We start from the raw sequence: 16,585 nt of genomic DNA, 5'->3' as shown, positions 1-16,585 counted from the left end.
CCAACAGGGACTCCAGGGCCAATTTTAAGGGCTTACTGATTGGTACCATCTGTGGCACATGTATTTTTTTTTCCAGCTTTTTTTATTTTTTTGTAACTTTACCTCCAGGTTCTGATTCCCCTTAATCTGCTCATGCTAAATAGCGATTTTTGGGATTTTCGGTATTTGCGATTTTTGATGCATTGAGTAGCGATTCGTTATTAGCCATTGGCACTTGCCGGTAGCTAATAGTGATTTCGGTGATAGCGAGTTCGGTATTTAGCGATTATTCATTTTAGCGGGTTGGTTATTTGCGATTCGTTATTTTTCCGGGTATTTATTTTGCGATTCTTTATTTTATCCCGATTAGTGTTGATGCACTGGGATTCGGTTTTTGACACTCGCTAACGGCTGATTTTACCGATTCTGTATTTTACCGACTGGATTTTTCCTTGATGCATGTGCCAGAAAGTCTCCACTTCTGTTTTGTAGATTTCAAAGCAGCCTTCTACTATGTCAATCGAGCAAATCTGTGGAGGAAATTAGCTCTATGGGGGATTCCTGCACCACTCTTAAATCTTCTGATAGAACTGCACTCCAACACATGGGTCCAAGTGAAGCTCGGAAATGGCACCCACCTTTCAAGGCGCATAACAACAACAAAAGGCCTTAAGCAGGGGTGCGTTTTAGCACCAACTCTCTTCAATCTATACACAGCCGATTTGCCACCAGCTCTAGAGGCCTGCAACGCACACGCCCCTCGTTTGGAGGGGTCGAACCTTGCCCAGCATATCCTATGCAGACGACGTGGTTTTGATTAGTCACACTAAGGTAGGTCTGCAACACCTTATCAATGTACTGCACGGATACGCTGAGGATAACCTGCTCGAAGTCAACATCGAAAAAACCAAAACACTGACAATATCCGGAAAAAAAAAATCCTTCTCCTGGTCCTTTGGGACAAGGGCAATAGAGAACTGCTCTGAATATAAATATCTTGCCGACATTGTCGACAGGGGCGGCCATTTTTCAAAACATCTTGAGGCCACCAAGAGGAAAGGTATGCTGATCGCAACAACGCTCAGACAACTCAAAACCAATCTGTCCGGGGCCAACTCTTCTGCCACTACTGCGTGTTGCCCAAGCAAAAATCGAGTCATCAATTACTTACGGTAGTGAAGCCTTAAGAGGTACAGACGCAAAACTGCTGGACATAACTATCTCAAAAGCTTGCAGAGTCCTCTTAAACCTACCATCATACACCTCACAGTCTCAAATCCGGCTAGAATTTGGTTTAATCAAGCAACTACTCGCAAGGCGAGGATCATACATCAAATGCTGGTACAAAATAAAGAACTCGCCTGAAAACACACTGAATCACCAGCTTTGGGAAAACCTGCGCGGTAGTTCCACTGCACTTGCAAGAAACTATTTAGAGGAGTCACTAGCAAAGACGGGCCTAAAAGCTCTCTGGGAAATTTCTCTTCCGAATACACAATTTAAACGAGTTGTAAATAAGAACATAAAGCGACTCTCCTTTATAGAGGATAAAGCCACCTTTGCCCACAGACGCCACACATGGATGATATTGAGCTCTTAAAAATTGCCCGGGTTACAGGCATACTTTGGACTGGGTTACTGCATGAAATCAAAAGAAGCATTTTTAAAACATAGGCTTGGAGTCTTACCAGCCATTCCCCACTTACAACCCTGGCTGAGAAAGAACTGCGGGCCCACATGCAGGCTGTGTGGCTCAGGGAAAGAAGACATGGAACATCTGATATGCTCCTGCAAAAAGCTAAAAGAGGAAACAGTAGCTCTCCTGAAAACCACCTTTAACGAACTTAACATACGTACACGGAGACAAGCAGTCATTGCATGCTTCGACCCAAGACTTTTACATCTAAATGGACTGTTGGTAAAATTCCTGAAACTAGTTAAGTTTAAACAACCTAAAACAGATGACAGTGCACAGAAAAACAAGGAATCATGAATATTTCTTAAACTTTTATATTTTAACTTCTTTAAGACTGTTCTCAAATTCAGAAATTGATGAAATGTGCACTCATTATGAACCTTTGTAATGGTTTTAATGAATCAGAAACAATAATTTTTTTTTACTTACTTACACCCCCCTCTCCGCCACCACAGACAAGCCAACCCGTCATGATCTGGAATACCGCCACCATCGAACACATCACCGCGACCATGAAGAAAACCCACTCAGGGGCCCCAACGGACCCCTGCCCACCGCACATATTCCACAGGGCCGCCGCCACCATCGCACCCAAACTAGAATGGACCATCAACGCCTCCTTCAGATCCAGCATCTTCCCAGACGACTGTAAGCGGGCTGAGGTTAAACACCTCCTGAAGAAGCCAACAGCCGACAAACCGGACCTGAAAAACTACCGGCCCATCTTTCTCCTCCCCTTCGCAGCCAAAGTCAGCGAGAGACTCGTAAACGCCCAGCTGACTGCCTTCATCAAAGAGAACTCCATCCTTGACGCCTCACAATCTGGATTCCGCAGCAACCACAGCACCGAGACTGCCCTCCTCGCCGCCACTGACAACATCCGCATACTACTCGACCCGGGACACACTGCGGCCCTCATCCTTCTAGACCTCTCCGAATCCTTCGACCCCATCCCACATTGCATGCGCGCAGCCAGACTTCACAATGCGGGAATACAAGGAGCCGCCCTCGACTCGATCAAATCTTTCCTCCCTGGCAGAACCCAGAGGATCAGACTCCCTCCCTTCCTCTCCAAACCCACTGACATCAACTGCGGAGTACCCCAAGGACCATCGCTCAGCTTGACGCTCTTCAACATCTACATGGCCCCCCTCGCAGCCATCGACAGACGGCATGGGTTCAACATAGTATCCAACGCCGACGACACCCAGCTCATCCTTTTGCTCACGAAGAATCCCAAAGACACCAGACTGCTTCCACGAAGGAATGAAGGACGTCGCAGCTTGGATGAAGGACAGCTGCCTGAAGCTCAACTCAGAGAAAACCGAGATCCTCATCCTTGGACCCCGCACCTCCGCCTGGGACAACACCTGGTGGCCCTCTGCCCTCGGGAAGCCACCCACTCCTACAGACCACGCCCAAAGCCTCAGCATCATCCTCGATTCCTCCCTTTCCATGAAACGCCAGATCAACGCCGTCGCTTCCACCAATTTCAACTGCCTGCACATCCTCTGCAAGACCTTCAAATGGATCCTCCCCAATTGCAGAAGGACCGTCACCCACGCACTCATAACCAGCAGACTGGACTACAGCAACGCCCTATACGCCGGAATCAACAGAACTCTTCTACACAAACTCCAAACCATCCAGAACGCCGCAGCCAGACTCATCCTCGGGACACCACGTCATGAGCACATGACCCAACACCTATCAAGTTTAATTGGCCGCACACTGCTCGTCACACCAGCAAGTAGCCCCAAGGAACTGTGGTCAATGTAGTGGCGACGGCGAGTACGCCTATGCCACGGTGTGTATGGAAAAGTATAGCCATCCCTGGACACGTGTTTCGAGGTAGTTGCCTCTCGTCAGCAGGGAGCAGGTAAGTGTAAAGGGGTGCCGCGTGGACTGCCAAAAATTAAAAACAGGTAGAGTACCTCTCATGGCGCAGTGCGGCCAATTGGATTTGTTGTATTAAGGCTCCCTTGAGCCATTGGGCTGACGAGCCCTGGACCAGCACCTGCGCGCCATGAGTGGTACTTTACCTGTTTATACTTTTTTGGCAGTCTACGCGGCACCCCCATACACTCACCTACTCCCTGCTGACGAGAGGCAACTACCTCGAAACACGTGTCCAGGGATGGCAAATGCGACACTTACTTTCTTTGAACACTTTGGCACAGGCGTACTCGCCGTCGCCACTACATGGACCATAGTTCCTTGGGGCAACTTGCTGGTAAGACGAGCAGAGTGCGGCCAATTGGATTTGATGACCCAACACCTACGTGACCTCCCTGTTGAGAAGAGGGTCACCTTCAAGCTGCTCATCCACACCTACAAATCCCTCAACAACATCGGACCCAAGTACCTCAACGAGAGAGTCTCCTTCCACGTACCCAAGAGGAACCTCCGCTCCACCAACCTTGCCCTGGCAGAGGTCCCCAGCATCTGCAGAAACAGAGCAGGTGGGAGAGCCTTCTCCTACATCGCAGCCAAGACCTGGAACGAGCTCCCTGTGAACATCAGATGCTCCCCAACCCTGCACACGTACAGGAAGGACCTCAAGACCTGGCTCTACAACTGATCCGGAGCTGCCCCCCCCCCCCCAGCGCCTTGAGGCCCTCACGGGTGAGTAGCGCGCTTTATAAACCCCTGGTTGATTGATACTTTAATATGCATGCTGCTTGTGTTTTTTCCTACCCTCCAGGACCTGTGCTTGGCTGCTGTGTGAGGGGTTGTAAGTCTGTGCTCTTGGTTTAGCGCTGAGGCCAAAATGTTTCTTTCTGGAAGAATGTTCCCTGTAAATGTGCATTTGAATGGAAAACATTAAATAAATGCAGAAAAAGAACCCAGGGCCGGCACAAGGGCGGTGTCATCGCACTGAATGCTGACTTCAGAGCAGAGGGGCAGTGTTTCCGAGTTTATTTTGCTTTTAAAAGCACCCACTGACACATTCCAGGCTCAAGCAATTCCAGAAAATAAAAATGTTAAGATAACTCCAGTGATTAACGTTCTTGATGGAGGAATGGAGTTGTCTAGTTGAAGTAGTTTTGACTCATTGCAAGGTAGCAAAGTGTTAAAATAAATTTGGGCTGAGAAGAAAGTGTACCATGCAGAATACAAAATGCATAAAATGTAAATAGGTCAGTAGGTTACTGCTTTTCTGTTACTTGCAGCTTATAAGTTAAAATCCTAACCTAGAACAGTGAATTTTTATAACTGTCATCGTAGAACTGCATGCACTGCAAAGTATAGATTAGAGCAGATAATAATGTTGTAAAAAGGGTTCATCTGGGTAGAAATCGGTTCTTTTTATTTAAGAGAATATCCAACTGTGGTGAGCTGTTTTCAATTCTGAGGTTGTGCTTCTGGAGCCCAAGCACTCATTAGCAATGCTGCCTACCAATATGCATGACTTGTGACTCCTACACCCTGAAGTCCTCTATCTTATGTATAATTTCCTTTACTATAATTTATACACATATGATTGATTACCTCTGTGTAATTTTTGTGTGATGCAAAGTGCTTTGACACCCTACACTGGTATGAGTGGCGCTTTATAACTAATGAAATGCACCTGAACATTAGTGGTTATGGAGCCTTAAGGAACACTATTAAAGAGTGGTGGTGATGAAGGAATCCACAACACTTAGACTTACCTCAACATCCCCTCAGCACCACCTCAGCATTAGCACAGCACAACCTCCTCATCAGTGCACCACCACCAGTGCAGCACCAACTCAGCATCAGCGCAGCACCAGCTAAGCACCAGCGAAGCACCACCTTAACCTCAGCACTGCACCATCTTAGCTTTAGCACAACACTATCTCAGCATGAGTGCACCACCACCAACGCAGCTCCACCTCAGCAGCAACTCAGTACCAACGCAGCAGCACTGCAGCATCAGCGCACCACCACCTCAGCAAAACACCAACTCAACATCACTCAGTACCACCTGAGCACCAGCTCAGCACTGCCTCAGAACCACCAGTGCACACCTCTACCTCAGCGTCCCTCAGCACCACCACAGCATCACTCACCACCTCAGTATTACTCAGTACAGCACAACCTCCTCATCAGTGAGCCACCACTAGTGCAGCACCAACTCAGCATCAGTGCAGCACCACCTCAGCATCAGTTCAGCACCAGTGCATCACCATCTTCGCATTAGCACAGCACCACCTGAACACCACTGTTAAAGAGTGGTGGTGATGAAGGAATCCGCAACACTCAGCCTTACCTCAACATCCCCTCAGCACCACCTCATCATCAGCGCAGCACAACCTCATCAGTGCACCACCACCAGTGCAGCACCAACTCAGCATCAGCACAGCACCAGCTCAGCACCAGTGAAGCACCACCTTAACCTCAGCACTGCACCATCTTAGCTTTAGCACAGCACTATCTCAGCATGAGTGCACCACCACCAACGCAGCTCCACCTCAGCAGCAACTCAGCACCAATGCAGCAGCACTGCAGCATCAGTGCACCACCACCTCAGCTCAGCACCAACTCAACATCAGTCAGTACCACCTGAGCACCAGCTCAGCACCACCTCAGAACCACTATTGCACACCTCCACCTGAGCATCCCTCAGCACCACCACAGCATCACTCACGACCTCAGCATTACTCAGCACAGCACCACCTCCTCATCAGTGAGCCACCACCAGTGCAGCACCAACTCAGCATCAGTGCAGCACCACCTCAGCATCAGTTCAGCACCAGTGCATCACCATCTTCGCATTAGCACAGAACCACCTGAACACCACCACCTCAGCATCAGCACAGCCCCATCCCAGCCCAGCACTACCTCCTCATCAGTGCAGCACCTCCTGAGCACCAGTGCATCAGCAACACCTCAGCATGACTCAGGTCCACCTTAGCATGACTCCGCACCACCTCATCAGCAACTCAGCACCAATACCGCACCACTTCAACATCAGCACAGCATCACCTCAGCACAGCACCAACTCAACATCTCTCATCACCACCTGAGCACCAGTGCAGCACCACTACCTTAGCATGAACTAGCACCTCGACATCACTCAGCACCACCTCATTCTCACCTCCTCATCAGTTCACTACCAACTCAGCATCAGCGCAGCACCACCTCAGCACAACATAAACATCAGCACCATTTTTGCATCAGTTCACCACCACCAACACAGCACCACTTCAGCATCAGCAGAGCATCACCTCAACACAGCACCACCTCAGCACCAGCGCAGTACCACCACCTCAGCATAACTCAGCACCACAGTGTCACTCAGCCCCACCTCCGCATCACTCAGCACCACCTCAGTAACACTCAGTATCACCTCCACACCAGCACACCACTACCTCGGCATCACTCAGCACCACCTGAGTATCATTCAGCATCACCTGAGCATCAATCTGCACCAGTATACCACCACCTCAGACCCACTTCAGCATTACTTAGCACCACCTCGGTGTGCCCTCGAAATCTGGCATCTGTTGATTCTCTCCTAGTGCCCGTCCACTGCTCGTGTTGTAATTCAGGTACTATTTCTCAATCTCCACCCTCCTATGTTTATGTCCCTTCACTCATAACAACAAAAAAGCTATAATGAACAAGCATTACAACAGGCAGGAAGAGGTTGCCAGCATTGCAAGGACAAAAAAACTAGAAGACTTTTCTTGTTAATTCTTTTTGTAATAGTCATTTAATTGTACATAATGTCTTCTCTAAACTCCATGACATTACACTCCACAACACAAAATACCATTGCACATACTTACATACAGTCCCGCTCCACTTAATTCCAATACACGCAAAAACACATAATTACTATCCACATAATACAACTGCACATCATACCACTTAACTCCAATACACAAATCCACACCACACAGTTTTACATCAGACAATACCACAACTAACAAGTCCAATCCAACCCACATAATTGGTACACACCACATACATCCACTCCAATCCACAACACATAGGCAAGAGTCATTTACAATGCCAATGGCTCCAACTCTTTCATTTTTTTAAACAAACAGATTTGATGCTTAGCTCCTACCTATTTGTTTTTTTCTGTCACCAAATACGCAAGCGATACACACAGTCCCATGCCACACAATTCAGCTCCACACATTTTCAGTCCACACCACATAATTTAACACCAAATCACATAATACAACTCAACAACACAATTGCACAACACACCACATACATCCAATTCACACCATACAATTCCACATTGTGCCGCAAAATTCAACAGCACAACACATAATTAAACTGAACTACTTACCACTCTACAACACACAATCCCACGCCACATCATGCCACTACACTAAATGCCACATAAATGCAAACCGTATATTTCCACTGCACACCATGCCACTACAAAATTCCACACCACACAATTACACAACTAACTAATCCAATCCAACCCATATAGTTCCACTACACACCACATACATACATTCCATAACACATAAGAAAAATGCATTGCCATTTACAATGGCAATAGATCCAACTCAAACAAATGCAAGTCCAGTTGCATTTCCAATGCTTGTTCTTTATTGAGAGTGTGGAGGCTGCTTGTTTCGACACGGCACCTCCAGCCTCCTGCACCTATGACACTGAAGGTCCCTCCCCGCAGCCCAGGCTTTTGAATCCCCCACCAGGCAGGGCGCAAACAAAGCAGGCTCTCTAAAATGGCTACAACTGAACAAGCACTTTCACAAGTGCTTTCAAATATACAGCAGGTTGCCCGCAGCCTTTTACAGTAAAGGTCACCCTCCCCGCAGCCCAGGCTTTGGGTAACTCCTCCCACCGGTGGACCACCAGTCCACCCCTTTACTCACGCCCCCGAGGGGGCGGAGCGTTCTAGGCAACACCCGGTTGCTCAGGCTTGCAACCGCCCGTAGGACTTAGCGGGGCGCAATCGCTCTTCCAGGGTCCAGCGCGAGGACTTCATGGGGATATTTGGCATTTGCACCCTTTGTGCTCCTGAAGAGGGTACCGCGGAGTTCCTTTCCGCCTCTGGATCACCCTGTAACTTTGCTACAGCTCTGGGTGTGGCCACCGTCACAAGCAGGGCCCCCCACCAAGGGCGGCATTCCTACCTACATCCTGCTGATTCCAAGGCCTCCCCCAGGTCCAGCAAGAATAAGTCCATGCCCACTCTGGACAGGTGTACCCCATCTTCTTCAGAACATCCTGTGGCCTTGGCGTGTAGTAACCCATGTCTAATAAATCCGAAACCCCTTTGCTCGGTGAATTTACGCATAGGATGCCACCAAGGTAGGCATCCTTAGCTACCTCCTGCTGATTCCAGGGCCTCTCCCAGGTCCAGCAAAACCAGTCCATACTCCCTCAGGACAGGTGCCCCCCCATCCTCTTTAAAACTCCTTGTGGACTTTAGCATGCAGCCGGCCATGCCTACTGAAACCATACCCCTCTGTTCAGTGAATCTGCGCATGGCACTATTAACTCTCCTACGTGAGGTTACCCCAGAAACCCCTGACCGGGCCCCTTGCCACACTAACAGTGGGGTTATCTCTGACCATCCTAACACACATGTCCACCCTTGGTTGCTTAACTTACACCAGGAGGATATTATGTCTGGCAGCCATGCCCTCCTACCCGGGAAAGTCAAATCATTGCCTCCCAGGTGTATGACCAAAGCATCGGGAGGGGAGGCATTTCCCCCCCCAGTCCACGCCGCAACTTCTAGCGGCTGTTCTAGTGCATGCCTGGGACCCCAACCCAAATAATTTGGTGGTGGAAACCCATGCATCCATTTCTTGAATTCCTACCATCGCGCCACTCAAGACGCACTGAAGGCCCTTCACCCAGACCTTTGATCTTGGCAAAATAAAGAAATGATTGTTTGCTAACACCCATAATGAGCACTGCACCCCCTTTTCTACCTACACCAGTTTGCACATACTTGCACAATAACACTGCACCCCATCACACCTCTGGCGCCTCCCCGGGTGCCTTTGGAATACTCAGATGTTCGCCTGTACATCATACACCTAACCTGTCTTCCAGCCACTCCGCTGGGTGGCTGCAGATAGCTGTACCTTTAAAAACCTTGTAATTCCCATGTGCATTACCTGTTCAACCTGCACGGTGAAGGGCCAGGTAGGAGGTGACCAGGCCCACTGGGCCATACCACATAACCTCCAGTTTGGTGCAATCAGAATACCCTCTGTGAGTACCACATCGTCCAGAATCCTCCTAACTATGAATGCAAAATGTGCTCTGGTAGTTGTCCGTATTTGTGATCCACCCCTCTATTTCAGCCCTATAGAGGTAACAGCACCATATTGGGACTGACACTCACGCCCCAGCTGACTGAATAGTGCCTATTCGTGTGCAGCCCATAACCCTGAGTTTTTCTGAAGGTGTACCAGGATTATGCTGAATCTTAGCTTACTTCGCTGCTGAGTGCCCCTCGCACAGTCACAGGTATTTCTTTGCCTTTCCCGTTTCTAGCTCCCAAATTTGGAAGATATTGCAAGCCCCACTCCCGGGCGACTAAAAGGAAGCCTAAATTGACAGGGGACTTGGCCTATTATTCACCCCCAATGTAGTGCTCTGGACGGTTAAGACAAGCGTCAATAAGGCCTTACAATCACGAGTATAAGATCCTCTTGTGCTACCTCCGCTGGGTATCTGATATGCTCCCTATCTGTAGTACCTTGTAGTTATTCAATTATGCCAACAGCGAGGCCATTGTAGTCACCCTCCATACTCCTGTGCATTGATCATTTGGCTAAGCCAATGGTGACCCTGGAAAGCTCTTTGAACCTGCTGTCCTCTGCCCAAATAGCAAGCACCACCCACTGTTTCCCCATAATGGGTTCCGTTAGAGAGGAGTGTAAAATTGTCTTGCTAGCTTGGCCACTTCAGGCTAATATACCTTTGTAACCATCCTCCCCCAAGTATGCGCCTGCCCAGCTACTGGTGCATCTAACAAGAGGCCTTAGCGAAATGCCTGTCACAGTTAACAATCAGTGGTGCAAAAACATTATGTCAGAATCTAACCTGTGCAGTTTCATGTCCTGGTGCCGTCCTCAATTATGTGATTTCACTGGACACCTATGCCTGATGCGGGTGACCTAGGTATCTAGTCCAGCTAGCTTGGCGGTCTGCCTGTGAGTCAATACTCCAGCCCCTACTGGACGTACTGCTGCTGGTTGAGTCGAACGCTAAGCGCCGCATTGCCCCTATTGCGCCTGCCCCCCTTGATGGGACCTTTACCTCCTGTATGTTAATAGCAGACCGCATATATGATAGGTCAATAACTTTGCTGCCGTCTGACTGTGCGGACTACTTTAGAGCCCCCTGTGGTCTTTCCTTTTACTGGTTGGTACCAAATACTGCCTGACACATACCACGCTCTACCAAAGATCTATCAGGTACTTCAGGCATACCTCCTTGCCTGCACTATGCATAAATCCATAAATGGGCGATATCCTCTCACACCGCATCCCAACACTTTCCCCAGTCAGAGGGTGATCCTGTAAAGTGATGGTCCTGGAACTTGTTCTGTACCACTATCAATTACTGGTTACTAGCGTACTGCAACCGTTTCCGGGGCACGGCTGGTGGCCAGCACTCCTATGTGAATCCCGTACCCATTGTGCAATCCCTACGTCTAGCCTAGGGGTGAATACATAGGAGATCTACACACCCAGGAGTTAATAGATGGCCTTGGTTTATGAATTCAGATAGCGCCTGACAGAAAGCTTGGTGCATTGTAGCTGCCCCAAACCAATAGATTTCGACGACATAACGTGGTTGCCGGGCCACCATGGAAACTTACAATTAGGAGCCTGGAAAGGGTCCCCCATCAGATCTTTCATAGGCATAGGCAACAGATGGGGAACTGTACACAAGAAAGCAAGAACATCTATGTTCCACCTCCGGTTTGCTTGCAACTTCACTTGATCGGTTAACGAGGGGTGGAGGGCAGAAGAACCCCCAGAACCACACTATTAGATTGGATCAATAGCATGCCTCTACAACTGGTTACATGGCGATAAGAAATCATCCTGACATGCCCCTCGTGACCTGATGATTCTGACCCCAAACACCTGCTCTGTCCTTGGAATTAGAGCCATTGTGCTCGTATCTTATGTGTGACACATGTACTCAGCATTCTATGTAATGTAACTGGTCTTATATCACAGCGCCTGACACCATCTGGTAAGGTTTGCGGTATATGGCGTCGCAATAATAACTGATGGTTGAATTACCGACCCAGTACGGTAATGCCACGTGAAAGTTCCCCGCTGACACCCAACCACAGAGCTGTTCGAGAACAGCCAACAACACCGTAGGGCACCCGGACGTCTTCCACGCCGTCCAACAGGTGCTGAAAACGTGTTCTGCCTGTCCTGCTGTTCTTTCATTATGTCACACTTTGTGGAGGGTGGTAAAGTGGGCGTGTGAGCTCCGTGTTCTTAGTTTGTCCACATCCTTGCATGAATGCCCCCTCTGCTGACATTGCCTCGAGCTCCATACTACAAAGAAACCCCACACCGACAAGCCAGACTTAATGGGCGATAGTTGCATAAGTCAATAATCCCAACTGTGACTCCTGAGGCTGACAATTGTGCATAGCTCCATGTGCCGCCGACTGGCAATTTGCGGCCCCTGACCTTGGCTTGCGCTACATACTTCAAAAGTGACACTACACCCACAAGCCATACTATTGGGTGATAGTTGCATCAGTAAATGAGCAACAACTATGGCTCCGACGTCCGGATCTTGTACATGCCTTGGTTCTGAAACGATGAGGCTGTGCAAGATCATAATCAGTCACTTTGAAGTTACCTCACCGTCACAACCGCCTACACAACTACAACTTTATCGCCGATTTACTCTAGTGCGCACACCCCAGCGCGAGCCACCTTCGACACACATAGCTAACAGCCACACGCCTTCTGTTGTTACTCTCTCATAAAACATCACGCCCGCTAAAATGGCCCCTGTACTACCAATGATGCCACACCTCAAACTGGCTCCAGTCCCACGTTGCCCCACAAAATATCACTAGACCCCATCAATGCGAAAAGCGTTTCCTATCTTTGCGCTGTGAATGCACCCCTGCGGCCTCTCCGTGACACAAGTCACCAGATCCTCAATGAAATAGTGATGGATTTGAGACATGGGCGCCATCCAAAACTACTGAATTAAAATCAGCGAAAATAGTTCTATGAAAGAAAAGCATTGAACGAATTGCTCATCAAATTCAAAGGACATATCAAACCGCTTTGGTCTACTTTGCTGAAAATGATGGAGCACTACCCATGATCGGTATTAGAGAATGAAGACATTATTCATTTGTGTTCAGCCAAAGTGAGAAACACTGCCCCCAAGTGGCCGTCCCACTTTATGGCACCCTGGCAGTACACATTGGTTTAACCCACCAATATTCAACCACAAACTGATATACTGTTTTGTCCCACCCAGGGCACCCTGTCCGGTTACAGCCAAGGCCGACGCATCGCAACGCCAACTGAAGGCAGTGTAAAACACAAGTTCTGACTTGGAGCTGTTCACGGCGACACATACATAGAAAAGCCCCATATTACGCGAAACTAGAATCAGCATTCGCCAGCGCTACCTTACACATGACACCAGTGGCGGCTGGTGACATTTGAAAGTGGTGAGGCGTAAACGTTCGGGATGAGTAGCTGGTGGGAATGAGCTGACTGCCATAAGTGGGATTCGGGGGAGTTCTCCCCCGCAAAAAGTTTTAAAAAGAGAGTGGGCAAATGATACATTTTAAAGCAAATTTGAGAAAGCAAGGAGGTTAATAAAGCGCTATATAAAACTGCAAAATAAACCTGTTATTGCAATATGTAAAGCCTTTACATATATTTCAGTAAGTACTAATTAACACATGATGACATGCAACACAGTCGCTGCCATTCATTCCTGTCCAACTTCTTGAAAGTAAAAAGCCATTTCAGTGCTGCATCTTATGTTGGCAATGCATAAATGATAGTATACAGAACAGATGATAGCTTTAAACTCCCTGGCCTGGTCACAAGGCTAGAGTCAAAGGCAAGGCTGGGGCCTCCTGGGATTTCCTTTCCGATAGTTTACTCCACACAGACCGCAACCTGAGGCTATACATGCTTCTTTCCATTGCCAATCTGCTCTGCTGTACATCCTACCAGGCCCCTTGTTTATGCCCTCACAAATTACTTCAATGTGTTGTTGCATTTGGGAGGGGCTGAAAAGACTGCTTCCTCAAAGCCATTTGTCAGGTCATAAACACTGAGCTCAGGATGGACATGGGCTGTAAACTACCTGATCACTTTCGCGGCCGCACGCCCGCTTTGCATAGCCAATAGGTCTGCTTTTGGGACCTTATAAGTATTTAGTTATGCAACTGTTGCATGGCTAAACACTTATAAGGTCCCAAAGGCGAGCCTATTGGCTATGCCAATGCTTGTTTTCTTTCTGACTGCAAATGTTGTTTACTGCAGACAGATGTTATTTTTATGCCTAAATGACTGCCAATTTCACTGAACTAATTCTAGGATAAACATCTTGATTAATGTTTAGCCTCTATCCTAACATTGCCTTTAAGAAGCCACCATTAGTATAGACACCATCTTCGAAAATTATGAACTCAAGAGCTACGTCCTTGTTCTAGGGTGGCCCTGCCCATTCATTCACTGTAGCACACGCACCAGGTACATAGCAAGGGGCAGTAAGGTAAATGTTAAAATTGGGTCGGGCATAAACTTTGGGCAAAGTAAATGAACCTCAGTAGTAGTAGTCTGACCATTGTCCATCGCAAATTTTCCTTGCAATCTCCTTATAAAAAGAGGAAAGTTTATTAATGTGGCTAAGGTTTTTGGTTGCTGCTCAAGGAGCCATTTCAAAAAAGGGAGAAATACCTGGTTGTCGATTTTGCCGCTATTTATTTTCTGCGGAAATAACAATAACCATGCAGGGGATGGCAGGTGGTACAATTATACAGTAACAGCAACAGGACCCCTGTGCCTTCCTTCCTCCACTGGTGACATGCCCATGTACTGCAGCAACCTGTGGCAAAGGGGTGATCACTGAGGGAGGGGCAGACAACAGCTCTTTACCGGCAGCCAGGGCCACACTACAGGAAGTCTCCCGACACCACATGAGAACAGGTAAGCAAGACTCATTTTATTTTTTATTTTTGCAAATGTCCTCGCTACCACCGAGCTGCCTCTTATTAGGAAAGAAATGGTCACTTTTTGTAGAGAAAATAAATGGCAAAATTGTATTTCCCTTTGGTGAAGTTCATCAGTTTTGCGATGTTATTTGTTTCTTGCATAGTGGACTTCTGCCACTAGGGTAGCCTCACATTTTATCCTCATGTTATGTCATTGTCATGTTGTTTGGGTTGCTCTAAAAATGATAATAGTACTAAGGGAGTAAATATATATATATACTGATGTTGTTATCTCATATTGGTAGGATAGTGCTTATATAACTCATAACCTTTTTCAAAGCACCAGGTGGAAGACAAAAGGCATTAAGTGTAATCTTACTTAATTATCTGTTCCATATTTTGGCCCTTGCTATAGCTCCGTAGTACCCTCAAAATCTGACATCAGTTAATTCTCCCCTAATATCCATCCGCTACTCAAGTTATAATTCACAAACTATTTGCCAGCCTCTTCCCTCTCGTTGTTTATATTTCCTCCCCACCCAAAACAAAGAACACCTATAAAAACTATTAGAACAGACAGGAAAAAGTTGCCAACATTACAAAAATAAAAGCCACTAAACATTTTTCATATCAATTCTTTTTTTAATAAAGTTGTCCAATTATACATAATATCATCTTAATTATAGACAAGGTAACAAAAATGCTTACAACACTTTTTTAAATATAACTTTGCAAATTGCTACACACAAGCCACACTACTTTACGACATAGCTTAATCACATTAGCAAAGCCAGTAGCTCTAGCTCTGGCTAAACACTTATGCGGTCCCAAAGGCGAGACCTATTGGCTTTGCCAGTGCTTGTTTGCATTGGTGTGCTTATGGCAGGTTCCAGTAATTCCTCTGTAAACACTTGATATTAAATAGCTGCTCTCTGTTTCTTAGATTTCTTGATCCAAACCAGCCACACACAACTCTTGACTGCAGTGGGCAGTGCAGATAGCGGGGAGAGGAGCAAGCTATGCAGGCGGCAAGCAGGAAGTCAAAGTAGGTCAGCATTAAGGCAGAGAGGGTTACATGTCTTTCTTAACATCCGTCCTCGCTTACTGATCAGTTTGAACCTGTAAAAATGGAGTGAATTGTGCTGACAATTGAGGTGCAATCCACAAAGTGGACACAGGAGGCTTCAACAACGGGATGTTTACCACTTTGGAACTGTGACATCATAGACAATATGAGCTTCAACCTTATTATCTATAATATTCACAGCCTGAGGTAGCAAATTATCCAGTAAGTTGATACTTACCCATCTACAGCTAAATACATTCTGTGCAGCCAAAGGGCAGGGCACATTAGTTTCATTTTTTACCACTAAAACCAATAGACAGCAGTTCTCTTGGCCAATAAAAGTGAATTATAGTTGCAAAAGAGTGGCACGGTATGCGGGATTCTATTTAATGGCATCCTGCTCATGTGATATTGTTTTTTCTTCCCAGCAGTAGAATTTCCAGATTTTCCATGACATTATGTGTTGCTTCTATTCAGCAGGCTGGTTGTTTTCCCGTATGATTTGTTCGTAAGGGGGTGCGTTCAGAAGTTTCTTCTTTTCATCCCTGGTGTTCTGCACAGGAAACATGAACATTTTCAATTTAGGCATCAGAGTAAACAAAAAAATGAAATACAATTTAAGTACAGAGGGGACGGTAAATTATATTTTCTATGTTGGAAAATTCGAATCCGAAAGATAAACAAGATATGC

The 16,585-nt window shown here is 47.1% G+C and overlaps 1 protein-coding gene across 3 annotated transcripts in view; it reads right to left on the bottom strand.

The window, feature by feature from the left end:
- Positions 1-15,449: 15,449 nt before the first annotated feature.
- LOC146772949 (SLAM family member 5-like) overlaps positions 15,450-16,585 on the bottom strand; it is a 408,736-nt gene continuing 407,600 nt past the window's right edge. For all 3 annotated transcript variants that reach the window (XM_085637738.1, XM_085637739.1, XM_085637740.1), the window contains one exon: positions 15,450-16,447. In XM_085637738.1, coding sequence (XP_085493864.1) covers positions 16,364-16,447 — 84 coding nt within the window. In that variant the 3' untranslated portion in view covers positions 15,450-16,363. The remainder of the gene's footprint in view (positions 16,448-16,585) is intronic.

Source organism: Triturus cristatus, chromosome 12 (genome assembly GCF_964204655.1).
Source record: "Triturus cristatus chromosome 12, aTriCri1.1, whole genome shotgun sequence".
Lineage (NCBI taxonomy): Eukaryota > Metazoa > Chordata > Amphibia > Caudata > Salamandridae > Triturus > Triturus cristatus.
This window is presented reverse-complemented; position numbering and strand designations above follow the sequence as displayed.